The sequence below is a fragment of the Erythranthe guttata genome, chromosome 7 (assembly GCF_056151865.1).
Source record: "Erythranthe guttata isolate IM_541 chromosome 7, IM_541, whole genome shotgun sequence".
NCBI classification, from domain to species: Eukaryota; Viridiplantae; Streptophyta; class Magnoliopsida; order Lamiales; family Phrymaceae; genus Erythranthe; species Erythranthe guttata.
Genome location: NC_142539.1, coordinates 1,638,485 through 1,654,416, shown reverse-complemented (window position 1 = coordinate 1,654,416; position 15,932 = coordinate 1,638,485). Strand labels below are relative to the sequence as shown.

Genomic DNA, 15,932 nt, shown 5'->3' with positions numbered 1-15,932 from the left:
ACTCAGTGCACGTATATGATTAACTGCGGGTCATTTCGCTAGAAAAAAAAAAAAAAAATCTATAATTTTATTGTTTTTTCATATTTTCTTTTTGGTATTTAAATGTACCTACCATATTTATCAATGGAACAAAATATTCAATGCAAATAGTGAAGCGGATAAAGTTTCATTTTCAAAAGATAATGCAAAACGGTACTTGCATTATTTCAACTACCACCAAATAGGGAAATTAAATCAAGTTGTTTGCCGATTTCACAATTGTTTAATTACTAAAAAGCCCTTAACGAAGCCAAATCGGATTAACTTAATTTCCAATCTCATTCGAAAAGCTGGCTTAGTCAAATCAAGAATTGTGCCTAACTTTCCAACTTATTCAAATTTGGTTTCTTTGGGAAATTTTACTGAGCGATATATATATATATATATATATATATATATATATATATATATATATATATATATATATATATATATATATGGAATTGCTATTTGCGGTTTATAACAAAACCCCCCAAAAAAACATTTTTTCTCTCTAAAACCCCAAAACTTCCCAAAAAAATTCAAACCCCTCCCCCCAAAACGCGTAAAAGCCTAACTTAGGCGCCCATTCATGCAGTGCACGCCCAAGTTGGGCGTGCAAGCTGCATTTGCGCGCCCAAGTTGGGCGTCCAGTGCCAAATTTTTTTTATAATCGAACGCCCAAGGCGTGTACGAACGCACGTTCCGGGCGTTCATCTTGGGCGTTTGAACATTTTTTTGCGAAAAAAAAAACCATACAAATCGATTTGTAGGGCTTTTTAACATGAAATTGGTTCCGTAATCGACCTACCCAATGCATATTACACATAAAAGAGTCGAAATTACATCAAAAAATCGAAGCCCAACCCTTCTTCAAGCTTGATTTCGATTTTTCTTTTTTTTTTGCTATTTGCAGTTTTGGGGGGTTTTTGGATTTTTTTAAAAGTTTTGGGGGATTTTGTGAAAAACCGCAAATAGCAATTTTGTGACCGTAAATAGCATTTCATATATATATATATATATATATATATATATATATATATATATATATATATATATATATATATATATATATATATATATATTATTAAACATGAACAATAGTTTTAATTAAAATATTCAAAAAATAAAATATTACTTCCAATATTACACTCTATGCTTTACGTTACGGCCCAATATAGAAGCCCAATATACGGCCTAATATTTTACTAAAGTATTGGGCCAACTACAAGTGTAAGTCCAATATTTATGTTGAACTCACTTGAATATTTTATTTTATTTTTATAATCGAGAAAAATACAGTTTTCGTCCTTAAGTTTGCACACATTTTATATTTGGTCCCCCATGTTCACAAAAGAACATATTTAGTCCCTCATGTTTCAGTAATTCAACACTTCTTGTCATTTCCGCCAATTTACCGTTAGTCCGTCAGTTAAGGCATTGAAGGGCACAAGCTTGATTCCGTTAGCACTAACGAAAAATTGACGGAAAGGGTTAAAAGTGTCGACTTTTTGAAATATGAGGGATCAAATGTAATTTTTACAAACATACGAGGCCAAATATGTAATGAGTGTAAACTTGAGGGACCAAAATTGAATTTGTCCCATTTAAAATCATTAAAGATGAATGTCTGGTTCATAACAGAAAAAAAAAAAAACATTTCTTCAGTTGAAATTGAAGTCCAATAAAACAGTAGTAATAATGAATTTTCGGTCGTTAATAAATGTATAGGGCGGGATTTCCCATGCAAAAATTCGGTAAATTATATATCTGCCAGAAAATTCGCTTCTCAATCAGATCTCTCTCTCTAAAAAAATTGTTTTCTGATGAACACAATCCCTTTTCTTCCCTTTCTCTAATTCATTTCCGTAGATTGATTCGTACGCATACATTGATGGGTTGGCGTGTGTAAAGAATATAGGTAAATGGGCTCCGACCAAAAATCAAATTCCGACAGTATTTCCGGCGATATAGCCATGTCGATCTCAGGCAAGTTTCGATATGGATTTTTTAACGTTTAATTTTTGGTTAGGGATTTGTTTCTGGAAAAGTGGGAAGTGAGTATAGATTGGTTGGTTCCTTTTCCATTTTGATGATTGAAATTCAATTGGGAGTTCTTCGTATGCATATATATCAGCATATGCTGAAAGGTGTTTGTAGTAATGCCTCAATGGAATTTATTTTATTGGGGGAATTAATTAGATTTCAACACACTAGTAACAATCTGCATTAAATGATTTTGTGTATTTACTACAAGAAATGTTTATGTTGGTGAAATTGTCTAAAGAAAATTGTTATTGCCCCTTGTTAATTATATCTTTACCGAAAAGAAGCAAGATAATTTTACGACTCAATGAAGCTTAAAAGAATTCTTAAGCGTCTATGTATTGGCTTACGTGCTCGAGTTTAGAACGACGGCCTTTCTGATTTTGGTGGAGAGTCGGGTTTTTATGTTCCTTCGGTTGACTAGTTTCTGCTTTTGCAGGGCTTCATACAAAGCATCGACGAGAACTAGAAAACTTGACGCTGAGCTCTCAGCCTTTCCAGACACTAAAGCTTTTCATTCTTGCTGTTAGAGAATATCTCGGAAAATCAGTAGTTTATCTATTGTCGCATCGCAATTGGTTTATTCCGTTGAGTTCTATTATTTTGATAACTTGTGCACTACTTCTCACTGTTCATGGTCCTCATGAAAAGGTGACCGAAATACCCTCTTTTTTTTTCGGGTTCTTTCGTACTATTGCCTTGTTCAATTTGATGCATTTGCAAATTACTATACTTTATTTAACGCTTCTTTAATCGGCAATTTAGCATGTTGAAGAAGTTATCCATTATGTTCGATTTGGACTGTGGTGGGTTGCTCTTGGTGTTGCATCTTCGATAGGACTTGGTAAGCAAAGACTCGAACAAGCAAATTTCCATTCTAATTCCTTAGTTCTTGATTATTATGCGTTAATTCTGTTAATTCTTATGTATAAAATAGGATCTGGATTGCACACGTTTGTTCTATACCTTGGACCCCACATCGCCTTATTCACTATAAAAGCAATACAATGCGGCCGAACAGACATCAAAAGTGCTCCATACGACACAATACAGTTGAAAGCCGGTCCCACGTGGCTCGGAAAGGACTGTGCTGATTTTGGTCCCCCGTTTTTTGAGTCATCGAACGGTGTAAAGATTCCCCTTAGCAGCATTTTGCCTCAGGTCCAGCTGGAGGCTATTCTGTGGGGTCTAGGTACTGCCCTCGGTGAACTTCCACCCTACTTCATTTCAAGGGCAGGTATTATACATAGGTTCTACATGCAATAATGCCATATTGTATTTTTCATTAGTGATGTATCTCGATTCATGTTTAGGACTTGATATTTATTCGTTATGCAGCTCGTTTGTCGGGCAGTACGGTGAATGCAATGGAAGAATTGGATGGTTCCTCAGCAGAAAAAGACGGGCTTATATCATCTCAACTAAATAAAACCAAGCTTTGGTTCCTTTCTCACGCGCAGTATTTGAACTTCTTCACAATTTTAGTTCTTGCTTCGGTTAGTAATTCAATTTTCGCACGTGACTCGAAAATCCACCGTTCCATTCTTCTTATATTATAACCCCGAGTTTATTGCATTTATTAGCCATGTGTATGTCAAATTGCTAATAAAAACTCCCCGGATATAAATATTTGCAAAAAAACCCCTTATAATGCATTTTTTTAGCACACAACCCCCTGTAAAGTGAGTTCTTTCGGGGGGAGTTTGCTAAAAAAAGTTTTAAATTATCTTCTATTGGAATATTTTGTAGGTACCTAATCCATTATTCGATCTTGCGGGAATAATGTGCGGACAATTCGGAATCCCTTTCTGGGAATTCTTTTTCGCCACTATTATAGGCAAAGCTATTATCAAGACTCATATACAGGTTTATAAACAAACCTCGATTTGTCGCCTTTTTTATTTTTTTTATTTCTTAATTATTATTACACTTGATCAAATGTTGTTATATAATTCTGCAGACAGTTTTTATCATATGCGTATGCAACAACCAACTTCTTTACTGGATCGAAAACGAGCTACTTTGGGTGCTTAGTTTTCTACCTGGTTTCAGTTCAATCATACCAAGCCTTATTACGAAGCTTCATTTGATGAAAGACAAGTACTTAGCCACTAAACCTAATAACGTCCCTTCAAATGTCGAGGTACATTTGCGGGTCCCGCTTCGCCTAATCCCGTTTAATTACCTTTCTATGCACTTTCTATATAACATTGCATATTTTTTTTATCAGGTGAAGAAATGGGATTTTTCGCTTGCTTTAGTTTGGAATACTGTGGTTTGGATCATGCTATTGAATTTTTTCGTTAAGATTGTGAACTCGACTGCGCAAAGGTATTTAAAGAAGCTGCAAGATAAGGAAATCGATGCCGTGAAGAACAAGTCGGACAACCCTACTGAGAATTCTTCTAGATGAATTTATATGTTCATTATTTTCCTGTTTTCATTTAAATTTTATTTCTAGTCTTTTTTTTTTAAATAATAATTTTTATAATTATAATAGGATGAGGTTTTGCATTTGGAAGCCCACATGTCAAAGCTTGTACATAAGGAATACAAAATTTAAGCTATTTGTTGCCATGAAAGAGCTTTGTGTAACTAATTTTTGGGCAATAAAAGAAACATTATTATGTATTTTATATTATATGTGAGTACTTAATTGAAAAAAAAAATCGCTGATTTCGATCCAAAAAAAAATTCAATTTTGGAAGAACTTTTTCATTCCAATTTTTTCGATTTTTTGGGTCTTTTTAGAATAGGATTGGAATTAGTTTTTCACTTTCGAATAAACCCTGTAATTTGGAATAAAATTATAATTAATAATAATTCTTGGAGAGAATATACTTTGTACTATTCATATTATTATCAGTTACGTAAGGGATGATTGGATTCGATTTACTTGGTGTCCAATTAATTATTATTATTTTAATAATTGGTGTCTAATTAATTAATAGTTGATTAATCCAAGGCAAACACACTACCCAATTTCTTTAAGCATTAAAAAAGTTGATTAATCAAAGATTCGTACTAATTGCTTATTCCTTCGATTATTATATTCTTAATTATGCTTTGTGATTAGTCCAACATATAGTGCAGCGGAATTAGTGCTTTAAATTGCGATTAGCGATTATACTTTGTACACGTACGCAGTTCAAAATCTATATATTAATCCGTACAATGATGAGATCTTTATAAATAATAGTATAGACAGTGGGTTTTCATATTTTAATAATTTCAGGGGTTTTAAGCAAACTACTCAAATCTCGAAATTTGAGTTCGTGATCAAAGATGCAAGAGAAGAATAATTTGTAGTCGTTACCGACATAAACGTATATTGTAGATTAGATTTTGGTCCAATCGAATTACATCCAAAAGATGTTACGACGATTTAATGCAAATAAAGCAAAATTGTCAGAGTAGAATATACGGAAGTTCGACATTTAAACTAGTAGAATAATTATCCGTCATACGGAGGAAGGCGCGCAAGTGTTAAACGCCTGAAGTGTCATATATAATTGCAAGGTATGCATTATTGTTCTTAATTACATGTATTCGATATGATTTAGCATTTTCACTAAATTTGTTAGGTAGACTTAACTCATTTCACCGACACATCGTCTGCATCACTGAATGATGCAAAACTTTTAACTTATACGTACTGACATCGACTATAAGTCATATCCACACAAAGTTTGCTCCCAAAATTGTTTAATATTGAGATTGAGCAAATGAAGACGGATTTCATTAAATGCACAATTGAATAATTCTTCACTAAAGAGGAAAAAATAAAATAAAAGGATAATTGACTAATTTGACTAAAGACTGCCATACCTCACTCCAAACCTACCCAAAACCGCACTCCGAACCTGGGCCAGCATTGTTTTCTTGTACCATGTGCTAGAAAATAAGGACCATACCTTTGCAGTGAATATGGGTCCATATATATTTGTTCATTTCTGTCGGTAATTGTATGGCAAAGTTTCACAATAAAGAGACTTTGTGAAAAGTCTATTATACCCCTTATCAAATTATTTACTGACAGCAAAACACCCTCAAATATGAAATCCACAATAAATTTTTTTCCTGATTTCCAGGTTGTTTATTTCTATGATGTGACTTCTTCTGTCTGATTTTCTTGCAACATTGTGGGTCCCACTGTGTATTATTGCTTTCTCCTAATTCAATAAATTTTAATGATTGCGTTATTATAGTAATACACAAGTTATTTCCCCTTTAGGTTAATATCTAAAATAGCTAATTAGATTTTTTACAAAGTTTGTTAGAACTGTAAATTATGGATGTATGGTTAAATTACGAAAAAAATCATATTGTTTGGATAATTATTACCATCCCATCAGCTATGAATCTTCTTTCACGTCTACCTTAATGGTGTCAAATTCAAAAGAATCTTCTAAATTCTGCGGAAAAATACATTTTCTGATGCACTACAATTTGATATTTACAAGCCAAGAGAAACATCTTATGATCATCTTGTTTCAAAATATGGAGTTCGGACGAGATAAGACGAGTGCAAACTAAATAATATTCCATATAATTTAAAAGATTCCATTAAATTTGACGCCTAAGTAGAGACGTGTAACAAGATTCATAATTGAGAGAATAACTGTAATTACTCAAACATGAAGAATTTTTTTCATAATTTAACATCAGATCAGGAGGGTGGCCGTAATTTATATTAGAAATGTTGGTAAGTGTGTGTGTGAAGAAATAGTTCTATCATCATTAATTTTATTAAATCTTGATCAAACTCCGAGGCAATGAGGCATTTGTCAAAGATCAAAAAGAAAAAAAAAACTTTAAATTAGGTGCAGATATCAAATGTGAAGATAAAAGAAGGATGCAAATGAAATAAATGTCGAATAGACATAGACCACGTGTAGTAATATGCAGACAGTAAACACAGGCGCGTGGTCACCAAATTAATTGGACCACAAACAAATTATTATTTTGTTTGTGGCCCCAAGTAAACAAAAACCAACCAAAATGGTCCACTTCCCCATTTCACAACTGCCAGCATCACTCTCTCTCTCCCTCACAATACCAACAAGCAACAGCTCTCTCTCTCTCTCTCACAATACCAACAAGCAACAGCTCTCTCTCTCTCTCTCTCTCTCTCTCTCTCTCTCTCTCTCTCTCTCTCTCTCTCTCTCTCTCTCTCTCTCTCTCTCTCTCTCTATCTCTCTCTCTCTCTCTCACACACACACACACACACACACACACACACACACAAAAGAAACATCAATATTTAGAGTTTGTAATATTAGAAAAAGTATTCCTCCTCTCCCATATTCCAACCAGATCCATACAAACACAACTACATTGTGGTCCATCATTCCATATCACTAAAAACAACATATACATACATACATACATACATACATACATACATATATATATGTCCAAATGTTAGTCTTTTTAGTTTCCTTTTAGTTATTTCAGCAAAAGCTAAACAGAAGATACTAAAGATTAAAAGAAAAAAAAGAAGCTCCACTACCTATGACCAAACAAAACAGATGGGAGAAAATCTTTTCATATATGCTGTGCTCCTCACTTGCTTTTTTCTAACTTCCTAACTTCTTTTTCCATAACCGAACGCAAAAAATCCGATCTTTTTTTTCCCGTTCAAAGCCCCGACTCCTTGACCGTCAAATTACAGCCAAATTCACTGCATTTGCATTTCAGGACAATTTTCATGTAGAGAGCACCATCCAACCTCCAAAGCACTCCTTGCACTTCCTTCGAGAAAAACGGTGGCCTTTTTGCTAAATCCACCACACGAAAGATGTGTTTCATCAGAGTGTTTTTTGTCTTGTGATATTACGATTCACTGCACAGTCTCTTTCACTTCTTCTCAGGCTGCCATTGATGCAAATTTTCGTTTCCTGTTAAAAAAATTAAAACTCACTCGTAAAAATTTACTCCCCATTTATAAAGACAGGTGGCATGTAAATACTAACCCACGGTTTGTTTCTGCTCGGAAGGTTTCGCCGGAACAGCCGCCGGAACAGGATGCACATACGAGAAGCCAGCTGGCAACATGGCGTGCATCACCCCCTGTGAAGGGGGCAATCCTCCACCACCACCACCCTTTGTTGCCGCAGCAATTGCTATGGCCGGATCGTTCGTATTAGCACTAGTGGGGCCCACAGCCGGCGTGGGAGCACTGCCAGGGGCCAGCTGGTCCTGCCGCCTCCGCTGCGTATAATATGGGCCGGGGCCCGAAGCGTTCGGGCTATTGCTCGTCGAATGTGGCGGTTGCGATTGGCTGTACATATTCGAGAAGAACATCTGCGTCTGCTGCATAGTTTTCGGCATTTGAGCTTTCGGTGCTGAGCTGGACGAAGAAGTTACGTTAGGGTTTCCAAGAATCGAGGGAGACCTCTGATTAGGCATTATCGACTGCACCGAATAGGAAGAACCTTGGCCCGTTTTGTTGCTTGTAGAAGCGGACGAAGTGGTTCGCGGGCTGCCACCGGGCCCACCTTTCGAGACGGAGGAGGTCGTCGGAGAGCCGCCGACCATCATTGGGGAAGATGGTGGAGGGGGCCCTTGCCCCCCTTGTGGACTTGCTGACGGTGGTTTCTGATTTGAACCGCCACTAAAGGATATTTGAGTGTGCATCAACTGAGGTTGATTTCGAGAGTGCTGCTGATGCTGAGGAATATTCTTTAACGTTGTTGTGGCCGTGGTTGTTGGCGGTGGCACCGCCAAAGAAGACGGGGTTTTCGTAGTGGAGCTTCTCCACTGCGGAGACTGGGCCCCACCATTACTGCTGGTGTTGCTCTGTACGTGGTTTTGCGCATTCTGAAATTTGGCAGCCATGGTAGAAGAAGACAAATTCAATTGGTCAGAGTATATATTATTATTATTACTTCCGGCGGTATTATTCGTAGGCGGCGGCACCACCTTACTCCGACTAGCTGCAAGCTGGTGCTGCTGCTGTTTAAACTGCATCATCTGCTGCTGCTGCAGCTGCTGCAGCTGTTGCTGCTGTTGCTGCTGGTGGTGGTGGAGCTGAGCAATATGAGCATTCTGTACACTCGTGGGCCCCACAACATTCGCCGCCGCCACAGCCCTAGAGCTATGTGCAGAACTCGACGCATTGTTTAAAGATCGAGCAGAACTCTCAATCACACTATTATTAGCTTGAATCGAACTAACCGGCGAATCACCTCTCGTAAACGCAATCGACTGTCCACCACCACCACCACCGCCGCCGCCAAGAGCCGCCTTCCCAGAGGAATCGGCGCTTCCCGATTTACCGTCATCGGAAATTCTGAAGCTCTTCTTGTGTGCAGCCATTGATGATATCATCATATTCTGCGCGGAATTCTGAAACATCGTTTGATTTTGAGCCATTGATGATGTCATCATATCACCACTAGTTCCATTCACAGGACCGAACGACATAGCAAAACTATGCTGAGGCAAGGGTTCGCCCCCACCTTTCGACGCTTGGTGGGCCCCCTTCTTCTCGTTTTGAGGAGGAGGAGGATGAGTCATCAAGGCGAAATTCTGCGGGTGCATCATAGCGAAATTCTGGCCGTACATACTCATGGGAGGCCGATACCCCCTACTACTACTATCATTCGTCGATGGGCTACTATTGTTATCTTGATCACCTTCGAGGTGGTGCCTTGGCCTCGATTGGTGCTGCGCGTACTGCTGAGGTGGCTGAGTTTTATTGGACGACGGATTCTGCTGCTGCTGGCTCTGCAAGTGCTTCTGAGAAGACGAGGAATTACTAGGCGCACTCGCGTTTTGCTGTAATAACTGTGAAGGGTGAATCATTTGAGGAGAGTAGAAAGAGCCGTTGAACAACGGCATGGCCGGGCCCCGGTAATTCGGAGGGGGGCCCACAGCAGGCATCGGAAAAGGGTACCCGTTGTTCTGCATAATAGCCACGTACTGAGTTTCGTTGGCTGGAGCCATGTTAGGGTAGTTGAAGCTCATAGCCGCCGCAGCAGCCGCGGCTGCTGACGTGGCGGCAGCGGCGGACGAAGCACTGCTGGCAGCCGGAGATTTCGCGGAGCTCGGCCTAGCGGCGGCTGCTTGTTGCTGCTGGTGGTTCAACGGGAAGATGAAAGTGGGCCCCTGTTACATAAATAAATAAATAAAATAATCAAACCTTAGTTACATGAAATGAAAGAAATCAAGAAATAAAATAGTGGGGTGAGCAAAAATACGAGGAAAAAAAAATACCAGTAAATTAGGGGGTGATACGGAAGGCGGTAATGGTTGCTGGATTAGAATCTGTTGTTGCTTTCTCTGCGAAGAATCGGAATTGATATTCGGTTGAGAAATTTTCTCCTTTCCACTGTGATTGGGGCTGTGAGCCTTATTATCGGGGTTGTTATTATTACCACCTCTAACTGTTACATTCACATTTGGATCATGCGCGGGCGGGCGGGTCGACCCGAATAACGAGGCTGGGGGTGGTGTGGGACCCGGCCAAAAGGGGTTCATCTTCATGTACTGCTGCAGACAGTGTATATTTCGAGCAATGTGGCAATGTGTGGCACATCTTTTCGGACGGGGCTGAGAGAATAGTGGCTGAGAAATTCAAATCACAAACAATCAAGAAAACGAAAAAAAATAAAAAAATACTGAAATGGAAAAGAAAAAAAAAAAAAAGGAAAAACTTATTTACCTGCATATGTGATGGTGTGACACCGCTTCCATCCATCGAGACAACTCCTTGCAAAGGGGCCATGTATCTGCCAATTATAATTAAATTAATTAAATCGCTAAAAATAGAATAAATGAGCATCGAAATATAATAGCTAATTAAGAGCATATACCCCATCGGAGAAAGCCCGCCCGGCCAGTTAGCAACTGACATTGGCATAGGCAAAGGCAAAGGCAATGAGCTTGTTACATGACCTAAAACCGAAAAAAAAAAAATATTAAAAAAAAATCAGAAACCGAATAAATAATTTCGAAGATACGAAAATACTAAGCCCAGAAAAATAAATAAAAAATTAAAAAAAAAAAACAAAAAAAAAAATACCAGATTTATCAGTGGGTGGTTCTTCTTTGGTTGGCTTAAACGGCATCTGCTTATGAATCTGCGGTTGCGATTTGTTCACTGTCGAATTAAATCCAGCACAGCCGTCTCTATCGGACTTTTCCAAATCGAGATGCAAATCAATATTCCTTCCCTTACTCTCGATTTCTTTGTGAGATTCTGCTTCTTCGATTAACCCTGTACCTTTCTTTTCTTCAGCTGCCACATTTGTCGAACCCTTCTCATCTTCTTTATTTTTTGGTACCGACAGCTTCAAATTTTAAGGGCAAAAAAAAATTAAATCATAAACATACTTCTAGACGAAAATAAAATAAAATAAAGATTCGATAAAAAATGACCGATCGATCTACTTACTGCATCATCAATTGAAAAAATCGGCTTAGGATCCACTGTTGATGCCTTCGAAGCAATCTTGTTATCTCTCTCCGGAGACGATCTTACTTGTGGAGGCGGCGCCTGAATTACCATTATAAAAAATAAAATCAAATGAAAAATCCCATTTCATCAATTAAAACAACATAATTAAAAAAAAAAAATTTAATCATCTGTGCTCCACTCACCATTAGATCTATTTCGAACTTTTCTTCCTTCCGATTTTCCATCAGCGACACCAAATTCCTGATTTCCCAAAAAGTAAACAAAAACCCGATTTAACAATACCCAATAAGAAAATAAATAATAAAGATAAATAAAAATCAAATCTTTTTGGTTTCGATGAATATCGAATTTCTATAAACTCACTCTTTAATGACAGTTGTTGACTGTAAATCCATGTTGCTGCTATTCTCTGTTCTTAATGTTCTTAATGCAGGAGATTCTTTCTCCTTTGGTGACGTCACCTCTTCCTTAGCAACCAAATCTCGGTTCTCCCTCAATTCTTCCACCACCGAATTCAACTCCAAATCCAGCTTCGTCGATTCCGATGCTGCCGGTACGGGCGGCTCTGCTTGTGAAATTACAGAATTACCCCCCATTTCGTACCCAATTTCACCTCCGGATCCAGAAATTTTCTCCAAATTAGGAGACAAAATCTCGATCTTCGGCATCTGCTCTGCCCCTGGTTTCGCAGGAACAGGGTCTCGGTAAACGGAATTCTCCGGTATTTGCCTCGGCCTTTTTCTCTTTGGGGCTGCAATAAAGAACATTTTTTTATCAATTTTTCGATCGAAAAAAAAATAAAACGGAACTTAAATTACATTAAGCAGAGTTGATACTTACCGACAGCGGAAAGAGGGCTCGAAGTATTTGCTTCGGAATTCTTAACTTCTCTAGAATCTTCTTTCTTCGATGAAGAAGAAGGGCCTTGTGATTGTGTCATCAAACCGTATAAAACCTCCGCGATTTCGATCTCCAATTCTTCGGGATTCGATGAGCTGGGCTTTGAAGAAGATGAGACCTTTTGCGGTGGCTTGAGTTTCTGCCCGGGATTGCTAATGGAAGTTTTCTGTAGATTACCAAAAAAAATCGGTCTCGATTTAGATTCGATATAATTAAAAATAAAAAAAAGATGAAATCTTGAAACACTAACAAGCTTCTTTCTGGCGGAAGCATTGGAAGAAGACGGAGAGAGTGGCGCGGCGGCGGCCGCCGGAATTTGCAACGGAGGTGATGCAGAAACCGGGGCCTGTCCCACCGGAGAATCGGAAACTTGGCCGGGATTCTGTTCGACTCCACCGCCACTGCTGTTGTTGTTACTGCTGCTTGAAATCCAATCATGCAGCCTCTTCGTAGACGCTTCAATAAATAAAAAAATGAGAAATCATTGAGAAGAAGGAAAATCAAGAAAAGGCAAAAATTTTTTTTTTTTTTTTAAATTTACCAGAGCGAGCTTTTCTTGGAACGGAGGCGCTGATCATTTCATCGCCGGATTTCCAGACCGGCGGCGCTCTCAAGACCTTGGCGGAGGAAGAGCTCAGTGGGAAGCTTTTCCGATGCTGTAGATGGTTGTTATTACTACTCATAATATTACCGCTGCTGCTACTATGCTGCTGACTAAAACTAGTGCTGAAACTGTGGTTTTGGTTGTGGTGGTGGTGGTTGGAAATGGAACCGGCCGCCGCCGTCTGCGGCGGCGGAAACGACCGAACGGCGGCGGCTGCGGTGGCGGTGTGTTCGTCTTCCTCATCGTCGTCTTCGTTGAAGCTTTCATCTGTAGTTTCATCTCCACCGATATCGTCTCTGTTGGTAGCTAATCTCTCTGCTCTTCTTCTCTTACTGCTACTACGGCTGGACCTCTCTCTTAAATCTCTCTCCCTTTCTCTCTCTCTTAAATCTCTCTCCCGTTCTCTCTCTCTCTCCCTCTCTCGATCTCGATCTTTCTTCACTCTCTCCCTTAATCTCGCAGATTCCTGCAACTCAATCCCCCCCTCTTCATCTGCAACCAAAAAAAATCAAATCTTTAAAAAAAAAAATTGAATCTTGATGAAGAAAAAATTAAGTCAGATCTGAGTTGAATCTACCTGGGGAATCTCTGAGACTATTTGTTCTGTGTCTTCTTTTATTGAAGCCATTAGAACCCACAATACTAGTAGCTCTTCTGGCTTCTCTGTTCCTATCCATTACTGTAATTTCCTGATAAAAATCGGAGCTTGACCCGGTTCAACAAACCCTACCCGATAATATCTCATCAGACTCCGCTTTATCGCATAATTCGCCGGAAATTAAGCAATCGCCGGAAAACACCCGAGATTTAGTATAAATCCGGCCGGATAAAACCGCAATCTTCTTTTAAGATCTTTCTCTCTCTCTCTCTCTCTCTCTCTCTACCTCCTTTCGCTTTCAGCTTTCACAAGTTGCTCTTCTCTTTCTCTCTCTAAATGAATCCTTTTATTTCTGCTGAACACAATCTCTCGCTCATCATCTGTTTTTGAAGGGGAGCTATTTCACATCTACAAATTTGCCTACGTGGAGGCCTCAGATGCGCTCGCTTTGTCATTTAAATCAATCTCCACCCTCCATTTCCTTAGTTAATCCAACGGCTACAAATACCCTAGTTGCCAACATGGCGGTATTATCTACCCTTCATTAAAATAAAAATCGTGACCGCCACGTGTCGGTTTCCCTTCCTCCACAAGCTTCCATGATTTTTTTGTCATTTTATTATTTGAGGCAGGCATTCTACTCACGGCTCTGTAAATTGATTGGGAGGGGCCAATATGTAATTATTTATGTTTCTTTTTTTCTTCTAATCATTGTATTAGTGGAAACATTTAGTCAATTTTATTTTTTATTTTTTGATTGATTATCAAACTGCAATTCAATTATAAGTATATCATTAACATAAATTTGATAATATACTCCCAAATTATCGAAATCGATATCAATTACTCAGTTATGTTTCTCTAAACAAGTTGATCTAGCTGAAAAAGTTGAAGCGTGACATATAATTATTTGTATTTTATTTTTCCTGCCCATAATTTTTAAGTAAATTCATTGTACAAACTCGTATAATTTACGAATTGTAGTTAAATATAAAAGATTAATCAATGTTAATCTTTAATTACAACGAGCAAGACAAAAATTAGTGTGCTCTAATATTAATAAGCCAAATTTTAATATGTGAATTATAAATTATAAAAGATAAAAGGAAAAAAAAAAAGTAAAAGGACACACATTAAACAAATAATTCCCTACAACCTTTAGAGAGAGAGGTTAGGAGTGACCGGATATAGCCGGTTGAACGGTGACCTTGGTAAAAGCAAAATGACGATCACAAGGAATCTAGGTGACCGCAGAAGATATCGGTAAAGCCCCGGTCAAATTTCATTATTTTCCGGTTCCGCAATTTACTACTTAATTTTCTTTTTAATTAATTTAAAAATTAGCCTATTATTAATTTAATTAAAAAATAGTAAGTAAATGCTGAGAATTTACTGTTCTTCTATAATTAAATGCCCGTGAATCTGATCTAATACATCAAATCTATTCCAAAGTGGCAAGTCATCAATTTTTTGAGACCTGCAATTAATATAAAATAATAATAAAGCTATATTATATTATTATTATTATTATTATTATTATATAAACAGCCGATAATTAATGAATTAATAATTAATTCACGGACCGTGTGGGTCCGGATTCTACGGTCCAGATTTTGTTGGCGGGATGGATGAGAAAATATGGGCCGTCAGATAAAGTGGCAACGTGGAGAGTTGGAATTAAAAAGTCCTAGCTGGCAGCCTGATGCAGACATGTTTGGTGGGGGCGTGGAGAATTGGGACAGATCTCCGCCGTTGATTTTTTGAATGATCTGACGGTGGAGAAGGAAGCAGTCGGGGGAAATAAAACTGGAGTCACGGTCACGGAACTTCCGAGAAATGCCCGTGGGCCCCAACTGATTAACTTTTTTTTATTTTTTATTATCGGTTTAATGCTTAATTGTCACGTAGCGGTACAAATCATTATTATTTAATTATTATTATGCTTATTAAAACATGGTCTATTAGATATTTATTTTATTTTATTTTTTAATGGTGCTTTGTCATAATTTTTTAATCTTTTTCCAAATTTCTATGGGTCCCACCTTTCGGTTTACGTTCTTTTTTTTGTATTTGTTGCGGTTTGCTTCTCTAGTCAAAATTGCACTTTGAATTAAAAAAATTGAAGTTAATAATAGAATCTTGAATTTTAAATAATATGGATTGCAATTAAAATTGTTGAACATTATTAGTATTAAGTTAAATATCTGCTCAATTAAGAAGAATATTTATGCCGGTTCAATATTAGTGTAAAAAAATATTTTATATATATAAGTATATATATTTTTTTTGAATAACTTTTATTACAAATTTAAAATTCATTTAATTTCAAAAATATAATTAAA

At 37.7% G+C, this 15,932-nt stretch overlaps 2 protein-coding genes across 2 annotated transcripts; one reads left to right on the top strand and one right to left on the bottom strand.

The window, feature by feature from the left end:
- Positions 1–1,655: 1,655 nt before the first annotated feature.
- LOC105953335 (vacuole membrane protein KMS1) lies at positions 1,656–4,700 on the top strand. The gene is made up of 8 exons (XM_012976998.2): positions 1,656–2,007; positions 2,504–2,715; positions 2,830–2,908; positions 3,002–3,301; positions 3,403–3,560; positions 3,814–3,930; positions 4,025–4,207; positions 4,295–4,700. Exons 1-8 carry the CDS (start codon positions 1,944–1,946, stop codon positions 4,475–4,477), a joined length of 1,296 nt encoding a protein of 431 aa, XP_012832452.2. The 5' UTR covers positions 1,656–1,943; the 3' UTR covers positions 4,478–4,700.
- A 2,681-nt stretch (positions 4,701–7,381) lies between these two features.
- Positions 7,382–14,016, bottom strand: LOC105953336 (protein TIME FOR COFFEE). Its single transcript, XM_012976999.2, has 13 exons — positions 13,570–14,016; positions 12,930–13,484; positions 12,639–12,844; positions 12,329–12,554; positions 11,852–12,239; positions 11,671–11,728; positions 11,465–11,566; positions 11,093–11,360; positions 10,884–10,965; positions 10,733–10,799; positions 10,285–10,635; positions 8,040–10,176; positions 7,382–7,964 (listed from the first exon to the last, which is right to left on the bottom strand). Exons 1-13 carry the CDS (start codon positions 13,667–13,669, stop codon positions 7,924–7,926), a joined length of 4,581 nt encoding a protein of 1,526 aa, XP_012832453.1. The 5' UTR covers positions 13,670–14,016; the 3' UTR covers positions 7,382–7,923.
- Positions 14,017–15,932: the final 1,916 nt, after the last annotated feature.